The sequence below is a fragment of the Halichoeres trimaculatus genome, unplaced genomic scaffold, assembly GCF_033239565.1.
Source record: "Halichoeres trimaculatus isolate MK-OKI-2021-1 unplaced genomic scaffold, fHalTri1.1 fHalTri1_scaffold_7, whole genome shotgun sequence".
Taxonomy (NCBI): Eukaryota; Metazoa; Chordata; class Actinopteri; order Labriformes; family Labridae; genus Halichoeres; species Halichoeres trimaculatus.
In genome coordinates this window covers 32,785,347-32,802,146 of record NW_027437185.1, presented here as the reverse complement: position 1 = coordinate 32,802,146, position 16,800 = coordinate 32,785,347, and the positions used below count along the sequence as shown (strand labels likewise).

At 42.8% G+C, this 16,800-nt stretch overlaps 2 protein-coding genes across 4 annotated transcripts; one reads left to right on the top strand and one right to left on the bottom strand.

Annotated features, from left to right (window-relative positions):
- Nucleotides 1–15: 15 nt before the first annotated feature.
- Nucleotides 16–12,768, bottom strand: matr3l1.2 (matrin 3-like 1.2). Its single transcript, XM_074673527.1, has 23 exons — nt 12,540–12,768; nt 10,287–11,243; nt 8,669–8,730; nt 8,549–8,587; nt 8,323–8,420; nt 8,009–8,061; nt 7,392–7,508; nt 5,828–5,953; nt 5,566–5,742; nt 5,349–5,473; nt 4,880–5,264; nt 4,576–4,758; nt 3,792–3,888; nt 3,475–3,491; nt 3,252–3,374; nt 3,025–3,156; nt 1,790–1,918; nt 1,583–1,713; nt 1,155–1,434; nt 907–1,005; nt 675–810; nt 428–543; nt 16–188 (listed from the first exon to the last, which is right to left on the bottom strand). The coding sequence occupies exons 2-23, from the start codon at nt 11,067–11,069 to the stop codon at nt 126–128; spliced, it is 3,471 nt and encodes a 1,156-aa protein (XP_074529628.1). The 5' UTR covers nt 11,070–11,243; nt 12,540–12,768; the 3' UTR covers nt 16–125.
- Nucleotides 12,769–13,799: 1,031 nt separating this feature from the next.
- LOC141793973 (polyadenylate-binding protein-interacting protein 2-like) lies at nt 13,800–16,722 on the top strand. Of its 3 annotated transcripts, none has more exons than XM_074674889.1 (4): nt 13,800–13,920; nt 14,127–14,306; nt 15,742–15,933; nt 16,105–16,722. In XM_074674889.1, the coding sequence occupies exons 2-4, from the start codon at nt 14,166–14,168 to the stop codon at nt 16,168–16,170; spliced, it is 399 nt and encodes a 132-aa protein (XP_074530990.1). In that variant the 5' UTR covers nt 13,800–13,920; nt 14,127–14,165; the 3' UTR covers nt 16,171–16,722. The 3 variants fall into 3 exon arrangements, with proteins under 3 accessions (XP_074530990.1, XP_074530989.1, XP_074530988.1); XM_074674888.1 differs by having other exon boundaries at nt 13,816–13,920; nt 14,096–14,306; XM_074674887.1 differs by lacking the exon at nt 13,800–13,920 and having other exon boundaries at nt 13,956–14,306.
- Nucleotides 16,723–16,800: the final 78 nt, after the last annotated feature.

The following is a 16,800-nucleotide window of genomic DNA, read 5'->3' as shown; positions in this document are numbered from 1 at the left end:
TAATCGCATTCAGACGTTTGTTCCAGAGAGAATGAAACAGGAAGAGACCAAACACTTAAAAAAAAGTTTAAAATAAAGTTTAAAAAAAGAAAATCCTCCAGCTCATACAAACGTCGGTCTCTGTTTCATGATGTCGTCTTCTTCCCTTTCTTCTTCTCCGCTTTGTTCTGTTCTTTTTCCAGATGTTTCTTTAAAAGAAAAAAGTGAGAGAAATGTCACAAAAGATGCTCCAATCACGTACGTTCACCTGATGCCTGCTGTCAGAAAGTGTGTGGAAACAATCACCTCCTATTTTTAGAAAAGTTTTAAATACATGATGAACAGTCTACAATTATCCTGTCAGGCAGGAACAGGTGTAAAGGACGCTGTGTGACAGGTGTTGTAAGGTGTGGGCGGAGCTTTGTGACAGGTGTTAAGTGCGTCTCACCTGTAGCTTGTCGTAGTGTGCTTTGCTGCTGCAGTGTGTCTTCTTGGCCGTGTCTTCATTGGAGTAAAACAGGAAGCAGACGCGGCAGTAATAACCCATCTTCACATGCTCAACACCTGAAAACACACACACACACACACACACCCGCACACACAGATTTTATTCATAACATTTAATCAAAGCAGGGAATGTGATGAATGTCGTTCTGCTGTTTCTTCTTCATGCTCTCTGATTGATCCCCTCCTACCGATGGGCGTGTCTGGGTCATGGGGAGGCAGCGGCAGAGACGCCACGCTCGGTTTGGTTGGAGGCGGCAGAGACGCCTCAGTCTGTCCGTTCTGATTGGTCGATATCTCCATCTCCTCCTGTTTGACATCACACAACTGAGAGCAGATTCTTTCATCAGAAATAAGTTCACTGACATTCAAAAAGGCGTCAAACACTTTGGTTTTAGTTTATATATTTATGATTTCACACACTGAGGTCTGTAGAGGCAGCGAGGGGGATGCTGAGCTCTGCAGGGGGGTCTCTGCTTCTCCGTTCTGATTGGTGGAAGTCTCCTCATCTGGCTTCGACTCCTGCAGCCAAGAATAGATAACAGATCTCTGTATCAGTTATTTATTCATTAATGAATCAGTTTAGTAAAAATCCTTTTGAAAAAGACAAACAGGAATGATCTAATGTCACTCATTTATTTTGTTTTAAACGTCAGACCCTTGTTACTCACATCTGAGCTGATCTTCTGGCTCTGATCAGCATCTTCTGAAATCTTCTCTGCTGAGTTTTCTTCTTCATTTTTCTCTCCTTCAGAGCTCTGCTTCTCCTCCTCCACTTTCTTCTCCTCCATCTGCTCCTCCTTTTTGTCCCCCTTGTCCTCCTCCTCCTCCTCTTCCTGTGGCTCTATCTCCTCTTTAGCTCTCTTGGCTGGAGGCTCTTCAGAGTGTCTTGAGGATTTCGGGGACTTGGAGCTGCTGCTTTCTCTCCTCACTGTACCCGGACAGTGATGCCTGATGCAGATTTAACAAAACACGTTTAGAGACAAAATTATTCTGACTCCTGCTCCAGAGTCATTCCTATTTTAACACAGTGCTGCATTATGTAGATTTGCTACATAAAGAAAATAAAATACATGAAAAAGATAGTAAGAGAACTCACCCATATTTGAGCTGTCTGTATTTCCTGCTGACGTAAATCATCAGACGTTTCCCGTTAAACTTTGGAGGGTTTGTTTTATACTCTTCTGCCATCTTCTCAGCCTCCTCAGCTTTATCCATCTCGATGAAACACTGAACATAACAGAAACGGGGTTAACATCACATGGTTTCACGACAGCTCCCGAACCCTGTGGTCTGGGTTCTGTACCTCTCTCTTGATCCTGTTGAGGAAATACTTCTTCACTCGTCCGAACGGCTCGGCCAGTTTGAGGAGGGATTCGTCCGAGTATTTACTGTTGGGGATCTGGCCTACGTACACCACTTTACTGGAGCCACACTGAAGGAAAACAGGAAAACATCAGTACAGACTGTTAATAAAACACTCAACTTTGTTTCCAAATCAGTTCAAGAAAATAGAAAAGATTGACATGTCAGCAAACTTTTTTCTTTATTGTGTTCAAACCATAAACTGTTTAAAAAAAAAAGTCATCTTGCTCAGTATGAAGTAAGGTCTCCACCATAGACTGTATAAAACATGGACGTGGTCTCCCTGATGTTACCTGTCTGTTTCTGAAATGGAAAATGAAGCACATCAGGAATCACGGCCATATTGGGAGTGGCAAGGGGCGCCTGTCGGTCACGTGACCTGAGCTGTGCCTCTGATTGGGCGAGCTTGTGATCTTGATATCCTCTGAATCGCCAAGTTAGAAAATTTATTTATTTTTTTTAAAATAAATACACCTCCTAGAAATGTTTCTCACATCCATATTCTGTGATGACGTAAAGACATTATCAGGCTGCCCTGTATTCAAGTCCTCTCTTTCCTGAAAAGTTTTGTTTTAATTACTTATAAGAGGTTAGAAACAGGGTTTTACATCATGTTTCACGATGACTGACAGCTGCCGTTCTTATGTTGTTTTTCAGAGAATAGTAGGGTACGTCGGGAAGGAGAGCCAAGAAGAGATTAGACTTTTAAAAGAAAAAAATATATATCTATATTTGTCACCTGGCTCCACTGCAGGTTCTCTGCAGACTCTGGCTGCATAATGACAATTCCTCTGATGGGGCTTTTTTGGCTTCAAAACCGTATAATGGTAAAGGGCAGAACCACAAAGATGATACTATATACAGAGGAAATCTTTGTGGCCTACCATCATAAAGTTGATTTACTTCAAAATAATCCCAATAGGTCGCTGCACAAAACACAGGAGAGGTACAAAGAGGGTCTAGGTGAAGTACTTTTTATTTAGGAAACACCCAACATTTGTCACTCTTTGTACTGTAAAGGTTTCAAACAAATAGAGCAGCAGGTAAAGAGGCTGTAATGTCTGCTTTGTAAACCCTGATGAATCGAGCTACTGGAGCCCAGATTTAAATGTTTCAGTAGCTCTTAAAGTGACGGAGGAGTTTCTCTGATGAAGAAAATAAACAGCAGATGTTCACCTGAATGGTTGGGTAGCTCATGGAGTGGCTGATCCTCACTGGTCGGCCGCACACCGATGCCGTCACGTTGCTGTTGTTGTAAAACTTAACCATCGCTCGGGCTTCTTCCTCCTTCTCAAACTGAAGGTACGCCTGGAAACACGGAGGCACATTGACATTTTAGATTCTTTGTGATGTTGAAGCTTTGATTAAACTATCAGACTCTACAGTTTAAGGGTCAGAAGTACCTCTGGCTTCAGGTCCAGTACCAGGTGTTTGACCAGCTTCCCAAAAGGTTTAGCGAGCCCCAGCAGCTCGTCCATGAAGGTGTAACCTCGCCTGAGTCCAACAACATTTACCACCCTCATACCCTGAAAACCCGAAGAAATCTGAGCTTTAACAGGTGTGTCCAACATATAAAAGCCAGAAAGTTACAGGTGTAAACGTGAGGGATGAAGTTCAGGTACGTACCCCTTTCCTCGAGTTATCTGACAAAACAGAGAAACAAGAAAAGAGAAGATCAATTTTGGTTTGTCTGCAGCTGCATCATCATTAAAACCAGAAACAATGAGACACTTTAAGATTATTTCAGAGAGGAGGAAAAATGTAAACACTGCAATTCTACACATTGGAAGCATTTGTACTATGAGTTCTTCAAAGGTCAAAGGTATCTTTATTGTCCCCACAGGGAAATTTGTTTAGGGGAACAATAAAGATACCTAAGATTCTTTGAGTGTCATTTATGGGTTAAAACATTTTGTTCTGGTGAGAAAAAAAAAAAAAAAAACCTATGGCGTCAGACTCTTCCTGATCCTCTTCTTCATCCTCTGCCAGCTCGTCAAGCGTCACAAAGTCCTCCATGTTCTCCAGGAAGTCCTGATCGAGCTGAACAACAAAAGAAAAGGAGACAATGAAATCCATGACTTCCGCTTTGCTTTCTTTCTGTTTATTTAAAGTATATAGAAACTAAAAAGGAGGATGAATGAAGGAAAGGGAAAACTTGTCTTGTGTGATATTTTTTTCATCCTTCATTTAGAAAAACTGAGAGCATAAAATTGACAGTGAGCACTAGAAAATGTTAGCCTGTGAATGAGGCAGAGATCAGCTCTCATGTCAAGTTTTATGGAGACCGTGTGTGTTAAATCAGAGCAGTGTTCTGATCAACCAGCTGGTGTCTACAATCAGATTTTTTGTTATTGTTTTTGCATGTTTTTTCTCTAAGGAAAAGTTTGTTTTTGCTGTCGATCAAACTTTTGATACAAAAAATCAGGATCAGCATTTAAAACCATTGGAATACACCCAAAAACAACTCAAGGAAACTTTTTCACTACTACTCCTGAGCACCGTTAATTTGGTTATAAAACGACAGCCTGTAACGTCTTTGGCTTCGGTAATCAAAGTGTGACTGCAGCTTTATCAAGGCTCTTCCTTCCTTCATCAACCTGTGGATTTTTTAATCTTCTGTCCTTATAAATAAGCCACCTTTTTTGCTGTATCCCGTGTTTATGTGTTATTTCTTTCTCATTGCTCCCTATTTTACTTTGATTCATCCAGAGTTAAATTAGAGCATACTGTATCTGCAGACTCGTCCATCGTCTCTGAACTCTCTCCTGGATCAGCACTCTGTTCGTCTTTGGTCTCAGGTTTTTCTGTTTCTGTTGCTTCTGCAGTCTGTGCCTCTGACTCCGCCCCCTGTTCAGCTTCGGCTCCGCCCACATCTCCAGGCTTGTCAGTGGCATCATCACCAGCTGGAACCTGATTAAAAAACAAAACATAGACATTTAATTATGAAACTGTGGAGGGAGAGCAGGCAGGAGTTATCTGACGTTCTCATGTTCAGTCCTTCTTCATCTGTGTCCTTCAATCATCCTCAAACAGAAACCACGTATCTCACCTCCTCCTGTTTGTTCTCTTCAGTCTCCGCCCCCTTCTCCTCATCTGTTTCTGGCTCCTCCTCCCCATCTCCATCAGCCATCTGCTCCTCCTCCACATCTCCGCCTTCCTCCTCTCCCTCCATCACTCCAGACACCTCCTCCTCTTCCTCCACTGCAGACTTCTCCCCAGGTTTTGCTTTGCTCTCGTCTTCCTCTTTCTTCTTCTCCTCTCTGCTTCTGGAGCTGGAGGAGGATTTGGATGAGGAGGAGGCCCTGATGGAGCTTGAGGAAGTCCTGCTTCCAGAGGCGGGGGAGGAGTAGGTGCCTCCTCTGCTGCTCCTTTGACCTCGACTGTCTCCTGAAGAGCCGCCCTGTCTCTTGTTCACACTGACAGAAACAGGACTCAGAGTTAGTGAAGATCTTAAGTCTGTGTGTGTGTGTGTGTGTGTGTGTGGGGAGGAGTGTACTCACTTGAGGGTCTTGTACTTGGCACAGATGTTGAGGCGGATTGGTCGACCTTTGATGGTGAGTGGGTTCAGGGTGTAATATTTGACCAGCATCTCTGCGTCCTCGGGGGTCCCCAGCTGGACAAACGCCTGTGAGAAGGAAACAGAACCAGATCAGCAAAGTGTCGAGATGCTGTAAGTGTTAATAAGGAGGTTTATGAAGTCTGAACTCTGCAGGTTACCTGGTCAGTTAGAAAAAGGTGTTTCTCCACGATGCCAAAGCGAGCAGCGATGGTCAGCAGCTCCATCTTCTTCTCCTCCTCTCTGGGCAGGTTGGAGAAGAAAACCACTTGACTCCCGTAACCTTTGAGCTCTCTGACAGGTCGGTCCATTGGCCTCTCTGAAGTACGGTCATCTTTCTGCAGGTGAGGAACAGGAGATCAGGATCTGTTTTCTCATCTTATCCATATCATCAAGCAGAGAGATGAAGAGGAGTGTCTTTACCTCGATGACCAGAAGCCTCTTGGACAGGTAGAAGGTGAGCGGTTTGCCGTACAGAGAGGCCGGTTGCAGCTCGTAGTATTTCACCATGTCCAGAGCTTCCTCGTGACTGTTCATCTCAAAGAAGGCCTGACAGAAACACACAGGTTGATTCAATGAGACATGTGCAGATAATGAGCTGAGCTGATGTGTCTGATTATCAGCTCGATGGCGTAACGCGTCCTATATCAAGCTCACAGCTCAGTGGTTGTGATGTTAACTGCGATGAGATTTGTTAGAGCAGACCAACTCAAAAGCTGAGCCAACCGATGACTTTATTTTAAAACTTCCTCATTCATCAAATCAGAATAGACTTTATTCGCCAAATATCTCAAGAATACAGGGAATTTGACTTCGGTTTAACCACACCCTCTTTTTACAATTATTTTAAATAAACACTAAATATTGCAAAATAGAAAAAAATAGAGCTTAAAGTGATACTCCGGGATGGAACAAGTTGGGTCCTATCACAAGGTTTAGGGCAGAAATTACCCCTACAGCAGTGATTTTGTGCAGCAGAAGCCCAGAGCGCACGCACCAAACACCCCCTCCCTGCTCCTCTACTGGTTTCCTCTGCACTCAGACGGGGCCATATTTTACTTGACCAAAAACACAAATAAACGAAGTCCCACTGAAAAACTCTGATATCGGTCTGCATTCACGCTTTATTTAGAGAATTTTCAGCGCATTACTTTCACACAAAAACACCGCTAAATAAGGCTCTAGTTCTCATCGTGGCGTAAAACGGTGCTACCTCCGCTGCAGAGCCACATCTGGCCACAAGCCGCTCGCCGCTTAGTGTATCAGTCCGCGTGCGGCGTGTCAGATATAAACAAACGCAGGTAGTCTGCCAGGACGAAGAGACACGATGAGAACTAGAGCCTTATTTAGCGGTGTTTTTGTGTGAAAGTAACGCGCTGAAAATTCTCTGAATAAAGCGTGAATGCAGACCGATATCAGATTTTTTCGGTGGGAGTCCGTTTATTTGTGTTTTTGGTCAAGTAAAATATGGCCCCGTCTGAGTGCAGAGGAAACCGGCAGAGGAGCAGGGAGGGGGTGTTTGGTGCGAGCGCCCTGGGATTCTGCTGTACAAAAACACTGCTGTAGGGGTAATTTCTGCCCTAAACCTTGTGAAAGGACCCAACTTGTTCCATCCCGGAGTATCACTTTAAGTAGCAAGGAAAAAAATATTAAATTGAATAATAAAAATAATAACAAAAATAAATAAATAATAATAACAATAATTATAATAATAAATAAATAAAATATAAATATTAAAATATAAAATAAAAATAAATAACAATTGGACTGAATTCAGACTTTTTCAAAGTGTTTTCTGTGAGTACTGACATTGCAATGACAACAAACCTGTAACTAGCTGTTTGCTGATAGCTAACCCACACACATCATGTAACTATGTACATAATCAGCCACTGCTCATGGATGACTATGATCTAATAATTTGCACATCAGGATTTAAAATCAACTTAACAAGAAAGTTGATTTTGTTTTTCAGAGTCAGACTCACCTTGTTCTTCAGGACCAGAGTCTCCCTCAGGACTCCAAATGGCTCAGCGAAAGCAAACAGAGTCTTGGTGCTGAGCGGCTTCCTGTCATACTTCACCACCACCACCCTGCTCCTCAGCTGCCGACAGGAAACATCCATCACCAGTTAAATACAGACTAAAGCATTATTACATTAATTCATAACCATGAGGTTCAGCGGTGCAGAAACCTCTGGAAGCAACGTGTGTTAAAAAAGACCTTTGAACAAACCCACCTCACATTAGAGATATGCACGTGTGGACACACTGTACATATGACCCACAACACTCCGCCTTACATAACTCACTAAACAAAGGCATGGTTTTTCTGTTTCTACCAGGAGCAACTTCTTTTGATAAATGATTTCACAAACCTTTACAAGTGTTTAGTCATATTCAGAGCCACTTATAAATCTAACTTTCTTTTTTTGCCATCTATTGGTCTACTTCAGTAAACTTAACCCCAATCACTTGAAAAGCTTTTGACATGACAGCTGTCCAGAGGATGACCTATGACACGTCTCTACAGGGAAGACAAAACAAGCACACCTCTGACAAGGGATCAATTATCAGTGTTAATGACAGAAGAGCACAAGCTGACCTTATTCTGTCCTGGTAGGTTCTTTCCTGACACACCAAGATCTGCACCTCCTCCTGTCATCAGACACAAAGACAGAGGAAGCTGAAAGGAAAGGCAGTCACCAGAGGAACAGGACTGAAGACATTTTATGCTAATTGAGGCGTCATAAAGTGATGGAGGAGTCTGGGACTGCAGGGAGTTCAAGACACATCAACGTGGAATCCACAAACAGGTCTACAGGAACGGGCCACCCTTTAAATTCCTTATCTGCACGAACACAATGTCAACACAGCGCACAAAAAGGAGAAAGAACTGCGTGTAGAAATGAATCTTACCCCAGGAAGAAGACATCCCACCGGATGATGGAGTTGAAGACAAGGGGGCAGGTCCCAGCAGCCCTGCAGACAGGTTTGGGGTCTCCAGAAGACCCCCACTGGAAGACACACAATAAATCATGAGCCAGCTGGTTTTCAAAACTCATGACCAAAACTAACAACACAGAGCACATCAGAGAGATTCAATTATTATGGATTTGAAGAGTTGAGGAAAAGTGAGTCCTACCCTCTGCCCGAGGGCATACCAGGGTCCCAGTCTGGATACCTGAAAACAACAGGTGTTAAATTTACATCTCGACACGTCAACAAAGATCAGATCTTGTTTGTGTGTATTCAAGGGACTCACATGTTAAGCAACACACGCCTGTTTTCAGCATGTCGAAGTCCATCAGTGTGTTGCTTCCAATCCTGCACAATCAAACAGAGTAACTCCACAAGCTGTTTCTCCTTTTCATGTACTATGTTAAAGGAATAGTTCACCTAAATATTGAAACTTTAGACTGTTTAGCTGAAAAAGGACAAAGCCTCAAGGTCTTCAAGTCAGTTTTTACACCAGACTGCATTTAGTAAAGTTTGTGAAGTGTTTCCTGGTTTACAAAAAAACTAAAGCAGCTGATTGAAAAAAACTTAAAGGATAAGTTCGGTTTATACAGCTTTTACATAGTTTATAGAATGAAGTAGAACAAAATACTCACCCAGAAGGCTTTCCTGATCCAAGCAGTGCTTTGGGAGATATTTACATCCAAAATTGTGCAGCGGACGTCCGTATAATGGGATCCATCGGGGCATGGACAGCGCCGCTCCTAAAACTGCATTAATCGTCCAAAAACTTGTGTTTTCCACCTCCATCATCGTCCGCTCCGGGTTAGTCCTCTGCTGCAGTCTGTGTCACTCCAGACAGCGCTATGTGGCTGACGAAGACTTTGTTTACATTTGCCCCTCAAAGAAAGGAGTCAGCTCTCCAGAGAGTACTGCGCATGCGCAGAGGGGCAAAGGTAAACAAGTCTTTGTCAGTTCAAAGGTCATTAAAGCCACACAGCGCTGTCTGGAGTGACACAGACTGCAGCAGAGGACTAACCCGGAGCGGACCATGATGGAATATTGGTGAAAAACATGAGTTTTTGAACGGTTCATGCAGTTTTAGGGGCGGCGCTGTCTATGCCCTGATGGATCCTATTATACAGACGTCAGCTGCATGATTTTGGATCTAAATATCTCTCAAAGCACTGCTTGGATCAGGAAAACCTTCTGGGTGAGTATTTTGTTCTACTTCATTCTATAAACAATGTAAAAGCTGTATAAACCGAACTTATCCTTTAACAAGCTGAAAACAACTGATTAAATTCTGTTCCTAGCATCTAAGAGTTGACTAAAAGTTTGATTATTACATCAGTTACTGATATCTTATGTTCAAGGATGGGTTGTCAACAGCTGATTCTGGGTTTCAAGACTTTGATGAGACTGTAGTTATGTTGTTTTCACTGCTGCTGATTGGTTAAGTCTGTCTCAGGCTGGGTGACACTGACTCTCAGATACTTTACCATGAAATATGTTTCTTGAAAGAAGAATGTTAGCAAGATCATTAATTCTACAATAACTGAGTCTATCTGCCAAGTCTTTCAAGTGGCTTAGATGCCGAAATGTGTAATCAATGATAATATCTAATATGAGGACTGTTGCATAAGGGAGAAATGATGGCAAGTTTTATTTGGTGGACTACTCCTTTAAGACATGTGGTGATGACTGAAGAGGCCAAATCTGACAGTTTTCTGCTGCAGAGCTTCAGGTGTAAGAAAATCAAGACACATGCTTTAAGGAGATTTAAACAAGGATGCAAACTGGTCACATGAGGAATGACTACCACCTGTTGCTGACTGCCGTGGACACAAGAACAAGAGTCTGACCTGAAACTTTAACATTAATCCGAGAAGAAGAGGAGGAGGAGGAGTCTGGATGGTACTCACCATGAGGGAATGCACTTCAAAGTCACAAAGAGAGCACAGATGGGGAAAAACTGGGGGCCTGACTCCCAAGAAGTCTTGGACTTTTCTGTGTGGTGGGGGGCCAACCCTCCTGGGCATAAAGATGGAATCTGAGGAAGACGGACCCAAGCCCAGGCCACTGTAGGAATCGTGGTGTGAAAGCTCAGAGTAAGGCCTCTGCCTGCTCCCAACCCCACCGCTGCTGTAGCTCAGGCCATAGCTTCTGCTGGGAGAGTCCTGCATGGAACTGAACCCAAAGTCTCCAGAAGACTGAGCTCGGGCTGAACCCTGGCCCATAGAAGGACCCCCCATCCTCCCCATGGGTGCTTCATCCCAGCTATCTCTTCCTCCTTGATATGTGGCCTCAGAGGACATTGAAGATGCAGCCCTGCGGTCTCCTGCTTCCCCTTTGCGGCTTTTTAGCTGCCTGATGATGTGCGGCAGCGTCTCCACGCTGATGTCCTCTTCAGGGATTTCAGCAAGAGCGTCCAGGTCAGAGGGCGACAGCCCCAAACTGGCAAACAGCTTCATAGTGTTGCCAAGATGGTTTCCACTGCCAAGCCGGGACATCTGAGAGCTGCCATCATGGCCCTCCAAGCCAGCACCATTACCACCACCCATCCCCACACCAGAAGCCATGCCCCCCATCTGCCGGTTGGATCGCTGATCGTTCATGCTGTAGTTTAAAGTCTCTGCAGCAGCTAGTAGCCCCTGACCCACAGCGAAGTGTTTCTGACCTCCGTCCAACTGTGTCTTCTGAGACATCACGCTACAAAGTGGAGCAGCTCTCTGGCTTCAAAGTGTTATTGTGCAGGTGAGTCAAGATAAAGATTAAAGCAGCTAGAAAATGAGTCTGTCTAGAAGTCTGTGATTTTTCTTTGTCAGATCAAACTCTGACAGTGTGGATGAACTCCTCTTCTCTTGTAGAACGTCTTATTTCTGTAGAAAACACAATGAGGTAGAGATACTCTTCAGACGCTGTCTCTACTGAGACAACACAAGACAGTGGTGAGGCACTGGGCCGTAGCAGCACACGGAAGGAAACGACTGTGATTCTTTTACAGTCACCTGAGCTGATTTAAGCTGTGATAGCTGGAACATGAAAGGAAAATAAAGAAGGACAGGAAGGAGACAGAAGAGGCCCTGCAGGCTCACAGATCACCTCAGACCAGAAGGGAGAAAATGATGAGGACAAAGTGTGTTGGATAAAGCCTCGCTGCAAAAGAAACGCTCTCAGAACCGGTGTCAATTGTTAGATACATAAAAATAGTTCACTAGGAATAAAAAATGTGTCCAGTTACAATGAAAGAAAAAGGATGTTGCTGTGGGTCTGCCAGACTCCAGCGGTTACAGTCTCACCATCATTATCCTCACTACAACTCAGAAAGATGGATTCTGTCAGCGTCTCTCCCTGGATCTCTGTATTTCTCTGTCGGTTTTTCTCTCTCTGCATTTCTGTAATTTCTTTGAATCTTCTCTCCTTACATGGTTTCTGCACATCTCTCCCAATATGAGACCAAAACAAGGAAGTTTTTCCTTGACATTGTAGCTTTACAAACGCCGCAAAGGTTTTTACTCCTGGTGGGATGAGATCAGACTGTTTATTTTGGCTTTAAGTCCAATCACTGTTAATAATATCACATTAGCAGGTCTGGGCCTGTTACTGATTTTCCAAGACAACGTCTGATGTGATTTGGCGCCGTGTGAATAAAGATTAATGAGTGGACCTGAACACAGCCTGATTCTTGTTTTCCATGTTGACAGCGAAACACTATCTGATATGTGAATGTATGACATTCTCCAGTAACTTGCAAATACGAACCGCATGCTTTAAATGGGGAGGGCATGAAGGTGTGCTAACACCGTTAGCTCGCTTAGTTTAACCCTGACAGTAGTCATACAAAAGTCAGGGAAACAAAATACAGATATTTATTTTGGAGCCATGCATGAGCATTGTGGTTTAATGTTTACTTAGGTGCAACAACTACAAAAACAACAAATAAGTAAGCAATGCTAAATAGTTGAGGTTAGCTGAGCTTTGCTAGCAGACTGTTAGTTTTGATCAGCCTGCTCGTGCACGCAACCGTTAACGCCAAAGGCCCTTAAAACGAAGTTCAGTGCTCCCTACAGCTAACCTCTGGGTAAAGCCATAAGCTAACGGTTGTTACAGCGTTTTATCACGATTAATTCTGAGAACTTTAAGGTTAATATGTAAGAACACAGCACAACTCTTACCTTGAATTTATATGCTGCGCAGCTTATGTGTATCCAAATTTGCTCATGCAACTTAACGTTCGGTGGAAGTATCGCGATGCTTCGTCTTCGTAAACGAGATGTGAATGAAACCGAATGATTTTGTGATGCAGTTGCTATCTGCTTTTCGCTGATATATTTAAATGACAAGTCGTTAAAATTCAAGAGATGGTTATCGTTTACTCTTGGCTAGATGTTCTGCTGAAGAAAAAGTTGCTGAGTGAAGTGAACAAGGTGGGTCCGCAGTCTAGACTACAGTGCTGCCTTCAAGAGTCACTCAGAAATCTAAGCTCTGGTTACTGAAGCCCCGCGTGTAAAATATGTTGCACTCCGATAATTGGCCCTAACAGCGCAACTAAACAATAAAAAGAATAGCATGCGATTGGAGAATTAATTGCTGATTTTTTAACATTTAATCCTAAAAAATGTGTAAAGATACGCACTCTGTGACTTCTAATACTGTGTTTAAGACATTATTTAAAGCAGAAATGTGCTACTAGTGATGAAGGACATTCAGAATTGATCATCTTGTAGTTCTTACATTAAATTAAATTTGCCTTGGTCAAATGGTGCAGATAGTTACAAACATGCAGCACGAATGAAAATATATATATATTAAACAGATATAAACCGACGTGATTACTCAAAGAATAAGAAAACTGATATAAAAACATTTAAAATAAAAATATAATAGATTTTTAATGTAAGGCGAGGCAAGTTTAGTTATATTATATAAATAATCATCTCACTGACTAACAAAACACACAAGAAAACATAAATTAAAGCAGTACATGCAAGTACAAGCACGGACAAAAACAGAAATACTAAATGTTAAAAAAAAAATCTAAGTATAAAAGTTGTAGTGCAGCACAGACTAATGGGATAAATTAGATTTTATTTAAATAATGTGTTAAACTGGTGTATTAAAAGTCAGCTTTAAAAATGTGAGTAAATAAATTAGTTTTTAGGAAGCTGATATTGTCAGCAGATCCGATATTTTCTGGATACTGTCTTTATAAAAGACTTGTGCATTTGTTCGAGTGCACAACTTTAACATTCTTGAAACTCAGAGGTTTGATTTTCGAGGCAGAACAGGAGTCGATTCATATCCTATTCTGAATATTTTCAGGCGTCATAAAGGACAAGCCTATTTTCCGATTATCTTGAGTTGTCAGTTTAAGTAGGTCATGTGTCACATGAAGGCAACAGATCGGCTCGTCCAATCAGAAGCGAGCACGGAGTGACGTTCTTCTTGTAAACAAACAGAGGCAGCGCGGCCATTACAGTTCCAGAAGAGTTCGACAGAGTTGACCATTTGGTTCTGTGTCATCGGTAACATCAGGTTACGGGGGAATTATTCAAGGTTAGCGCGATATTTGCGTTCTTACTTGATTTCATTCAGCTTTAATGTATGTCTTGGTGTTTTTCAGCCCATGTTACTCAGTTATTACACTGTGTTCACTGTAAAAACGGCAGTCAGCGGCCATCACAGCGACCCTGAACGCTGGCATAACGGACCAACTGTTCTCTGCCTGAAGGTTAAATCTGCCCTCTGTGCCCTGCCCGCAGTCAACAGTGTGACCGCTGAACTGATCCAGGCTGTGAGCGATGAAAGACCCGAGTCTCAACAACGCTAACCACAACATGACGATCAGCAACGAGGTCATCCTGAGTAACCAGTTTATCACCGAGGACGACCCGTTCGCGGAGTACCTGTGGATGGAGAACGAAGAAGAGTTTAACAGACAGGTGAGTGTACAAACCCACACCCGAGGAAGCTGTTTTACGCACGACCACGCAAGAAACCAGAGCATACCTGAGGTAACACTCACACAGACAGGTGATCGTGTCAGCTGGAAACCAGGTCAGCACGTGAACGCATCATTATGTCACCAATACATAAAGGTGGAGGTGTCTTCGTTTCAACTTCAGACACTTATTTCAAAACCTGTGACCCCTACAGGCCCACAGATTCAAGAAGAAATATTTTATAAGTATATAAAAAAGTTTGAGCAGCTACCGGTCCTCTTTTCTGAAAATGAATACCTCGATTAATCAAATAAATTAAACAGGATTGGTTTGGTTTCACAGAAAAACACTGGAAATGAGTATATTTGGCTCTTAGCATTAGTCGTTTTCAAATAATAGTAAAAAAAAAACTATTTCTGTTCTATTCTCTGTGCTAATTTGATGCATACCAAGTATATTGTGTTCCTTTATAAGTTTATTTATACATCACCTTAAAAGCAAACATGTTCTGCCTTCATGCTTCACAAGAACAGACAGGCTATATACGTGGCAGCATAAAACAAGCAATTAACAGCTAGTTCAGAGGAAATTTTCTACAATAAAACTAGCTTGAGAATAGAGATATGTTGAAACAGGTTTGCCTGTCAAATGACCTCTGGGTGTCCCTCAGCTGCTGCTGAGGAGGTCCTGTCCCCGGCCTTAAATGGGACCACTAAGCCCTGCTGAGAGAATCTGAGGGGTCTGCAAAGGTTGAGGTATTTGAAGACTATGAATAGATTGGTAAACAATGAATCCTGAAGTGAATAGAGGGTCAGAGTGAGGAAGGAGAAGCAGGAGTGATATCTCTAATCTTAGTAGAATTTTGGAGGAATTTCTTAAGGACATTATTGATTGAGGAATACCAATGTAAGAAGAAAATCACTTGCAAGGCTGTCAACAAAATAAAATGATATCAGACAAAACAGAAACAGACAGGTGGGAAAAAAAGGCAGCCAGAGGACAGATAAGTATCCATTTTCAGTTTTGGGGTTGGCCAATTAGTGTATTCCCATCACAGGGGGTCACCAGTTCCTCTTATCGCTATTTATGCCTCATCCTATACACAGAGGCGATAGTCTTCATTGCAGCTGTCGCCATTCCTTCTCTGAGCTATGACCATTTGCTGCATGTCTTCCCCTCTCTCTGATCCCCACATTTCTTTTCCATCATCAGCTGTCCTGTCTAATAAAAGAGAAGCTAATAAACCTGAAAAATAATGGAGATATCTAATCTGACTCTGGTCGATACGTCTCCTCCACATGTATAGCACACACCGTCTTTTCAATCATGCCGCGACATCTGCAGTAGAAGAAAATTGTCCTCAGTCCTGTTCCCCCAGTGACCTTATTTCATCTTTGCCTCCCTGTATGTGTCGATGTCTGTGTTGTTGTGCCAGGTGGAGGAGGAGCTGTGGGAGGAGGAATTTATTGAACGCTGCGTTCAGGAGCTGCTGGAAGAGGAGGAGCAGTGGGAGTGGTTCATTCCCTCCAGAGACCTCCCTGCTCAGACCGTCACTCAGCTGCAGGATCAGCTCAGCCTGCTCGTCCTGGACTCAGACGTGCATGCAGATGCAGACTTTGACATCACGGTAAGTTCACAGTCTAAAACCACAGAGCATAGGTCGTCGTGAACCCAAAACTACAACAAAAGTATGTTCCATAGTTTAGTTCCATAGTTAGTTCTGTTTGAAATAAAAAGTTTTAATTGTCTCACACACAGACAAACCTGAAGATGTCTTACTCTGTCCCCCCTCCTTTAGGTGAACAGCAGTCTGAACCCAAACGCTAAGGAGTTTGTCCCGGGGATCCAGAAACACGTCATGTGACCCTGCCGGGCCCCTGCCTCTCCTCACTCCGCACTGTGACATCACCAACAAGATGTCTGCCGTATTTTTTTCAGTCGCCACTCGACCTTCAGCCTGTTGTTGCCAAAGTTCTGCGTTCGCCTCGCATGTGTTCCACTACAGAGTCCTGTTACCTTAGTTACTTAAGATTTCACCTGTCTGTCTGTCTGTCTACCTGTGTGTGTGTGTGTGTGTTTTGCTCTCTGAATGTAAATCAGCTGAGAGTGTTTGTGTGTGTGTGTCACTATATTTCAAAACAAACTGGTTTGTGTTACGAGTCGCTCCGATGTCTCACTCTGACATTTTTTTATTTGCACTTTTATGAAAGCCTAAAAAACAAACGTAGTGTTCACTTTTTATTCAGATTTTAGAGCCAGTTTGATCAGTTTAGAGATGGGTCATTCTGGTTTTTGATACCTGCACTTCTCCATATTTTCCCAGCATCCTTTGTGGTTTGGATTGTGCTGCCTGTCAGAGCTCTGGCTCTCTGCTGCCTCGTTTACTGCTGTTTGTTAGTTTTTCTAAATGCACATAAAGTACTGTATAAAAAGTCATATAAAGAAAAACGTTGTAAAAAAATCTATTTTTTCTTAATCTATTTGAGAATAAATG

Coding starts and splice junctions, on each gene's coding strand:
- LOC141793973 (XM_074674889.1), top strand. CDS start 14,166: ATGAAAGACCCGAGTCTCAACAACGCTAACCACAACATGACGATCAGC. Junction 14,307..15,741: donor AAGAAGAGTTTAACAGACAG/GTGAGTGTACAA, acceptor TTGTTGTGCCAG/GTGGAGGAGGAGCTGTGGGA. Junction 15,934..16,104: donor ATGCAGACTTTGACATCACG/GTAAGTTCACAG, acceptor CCCCTCCTTTAG/GTGAACAGCAGTCTGAACCC.
- matr3l1.2 (XM_074673527.1), bottom strand. CDS start 11,069: ATGTCTCAGAAGACACAGTTGGACGGAGGTCAGAAACACTTCGCTGTG. Junction 5,954..7,391: donor CTCTGGTCCTGAAGAACAAG/GTGAGTCTGACT, acceptor TGTTTCTGTCAG/GCCTTCTTTGAGATGAACAG. Junction 5,265..5,348: donor GCCAAGTACAAGACCCTCAA/GTGAGTACACTC, acceptor TGTTTCTGTCAG/TGTGAACAAGAGACAGGGCG.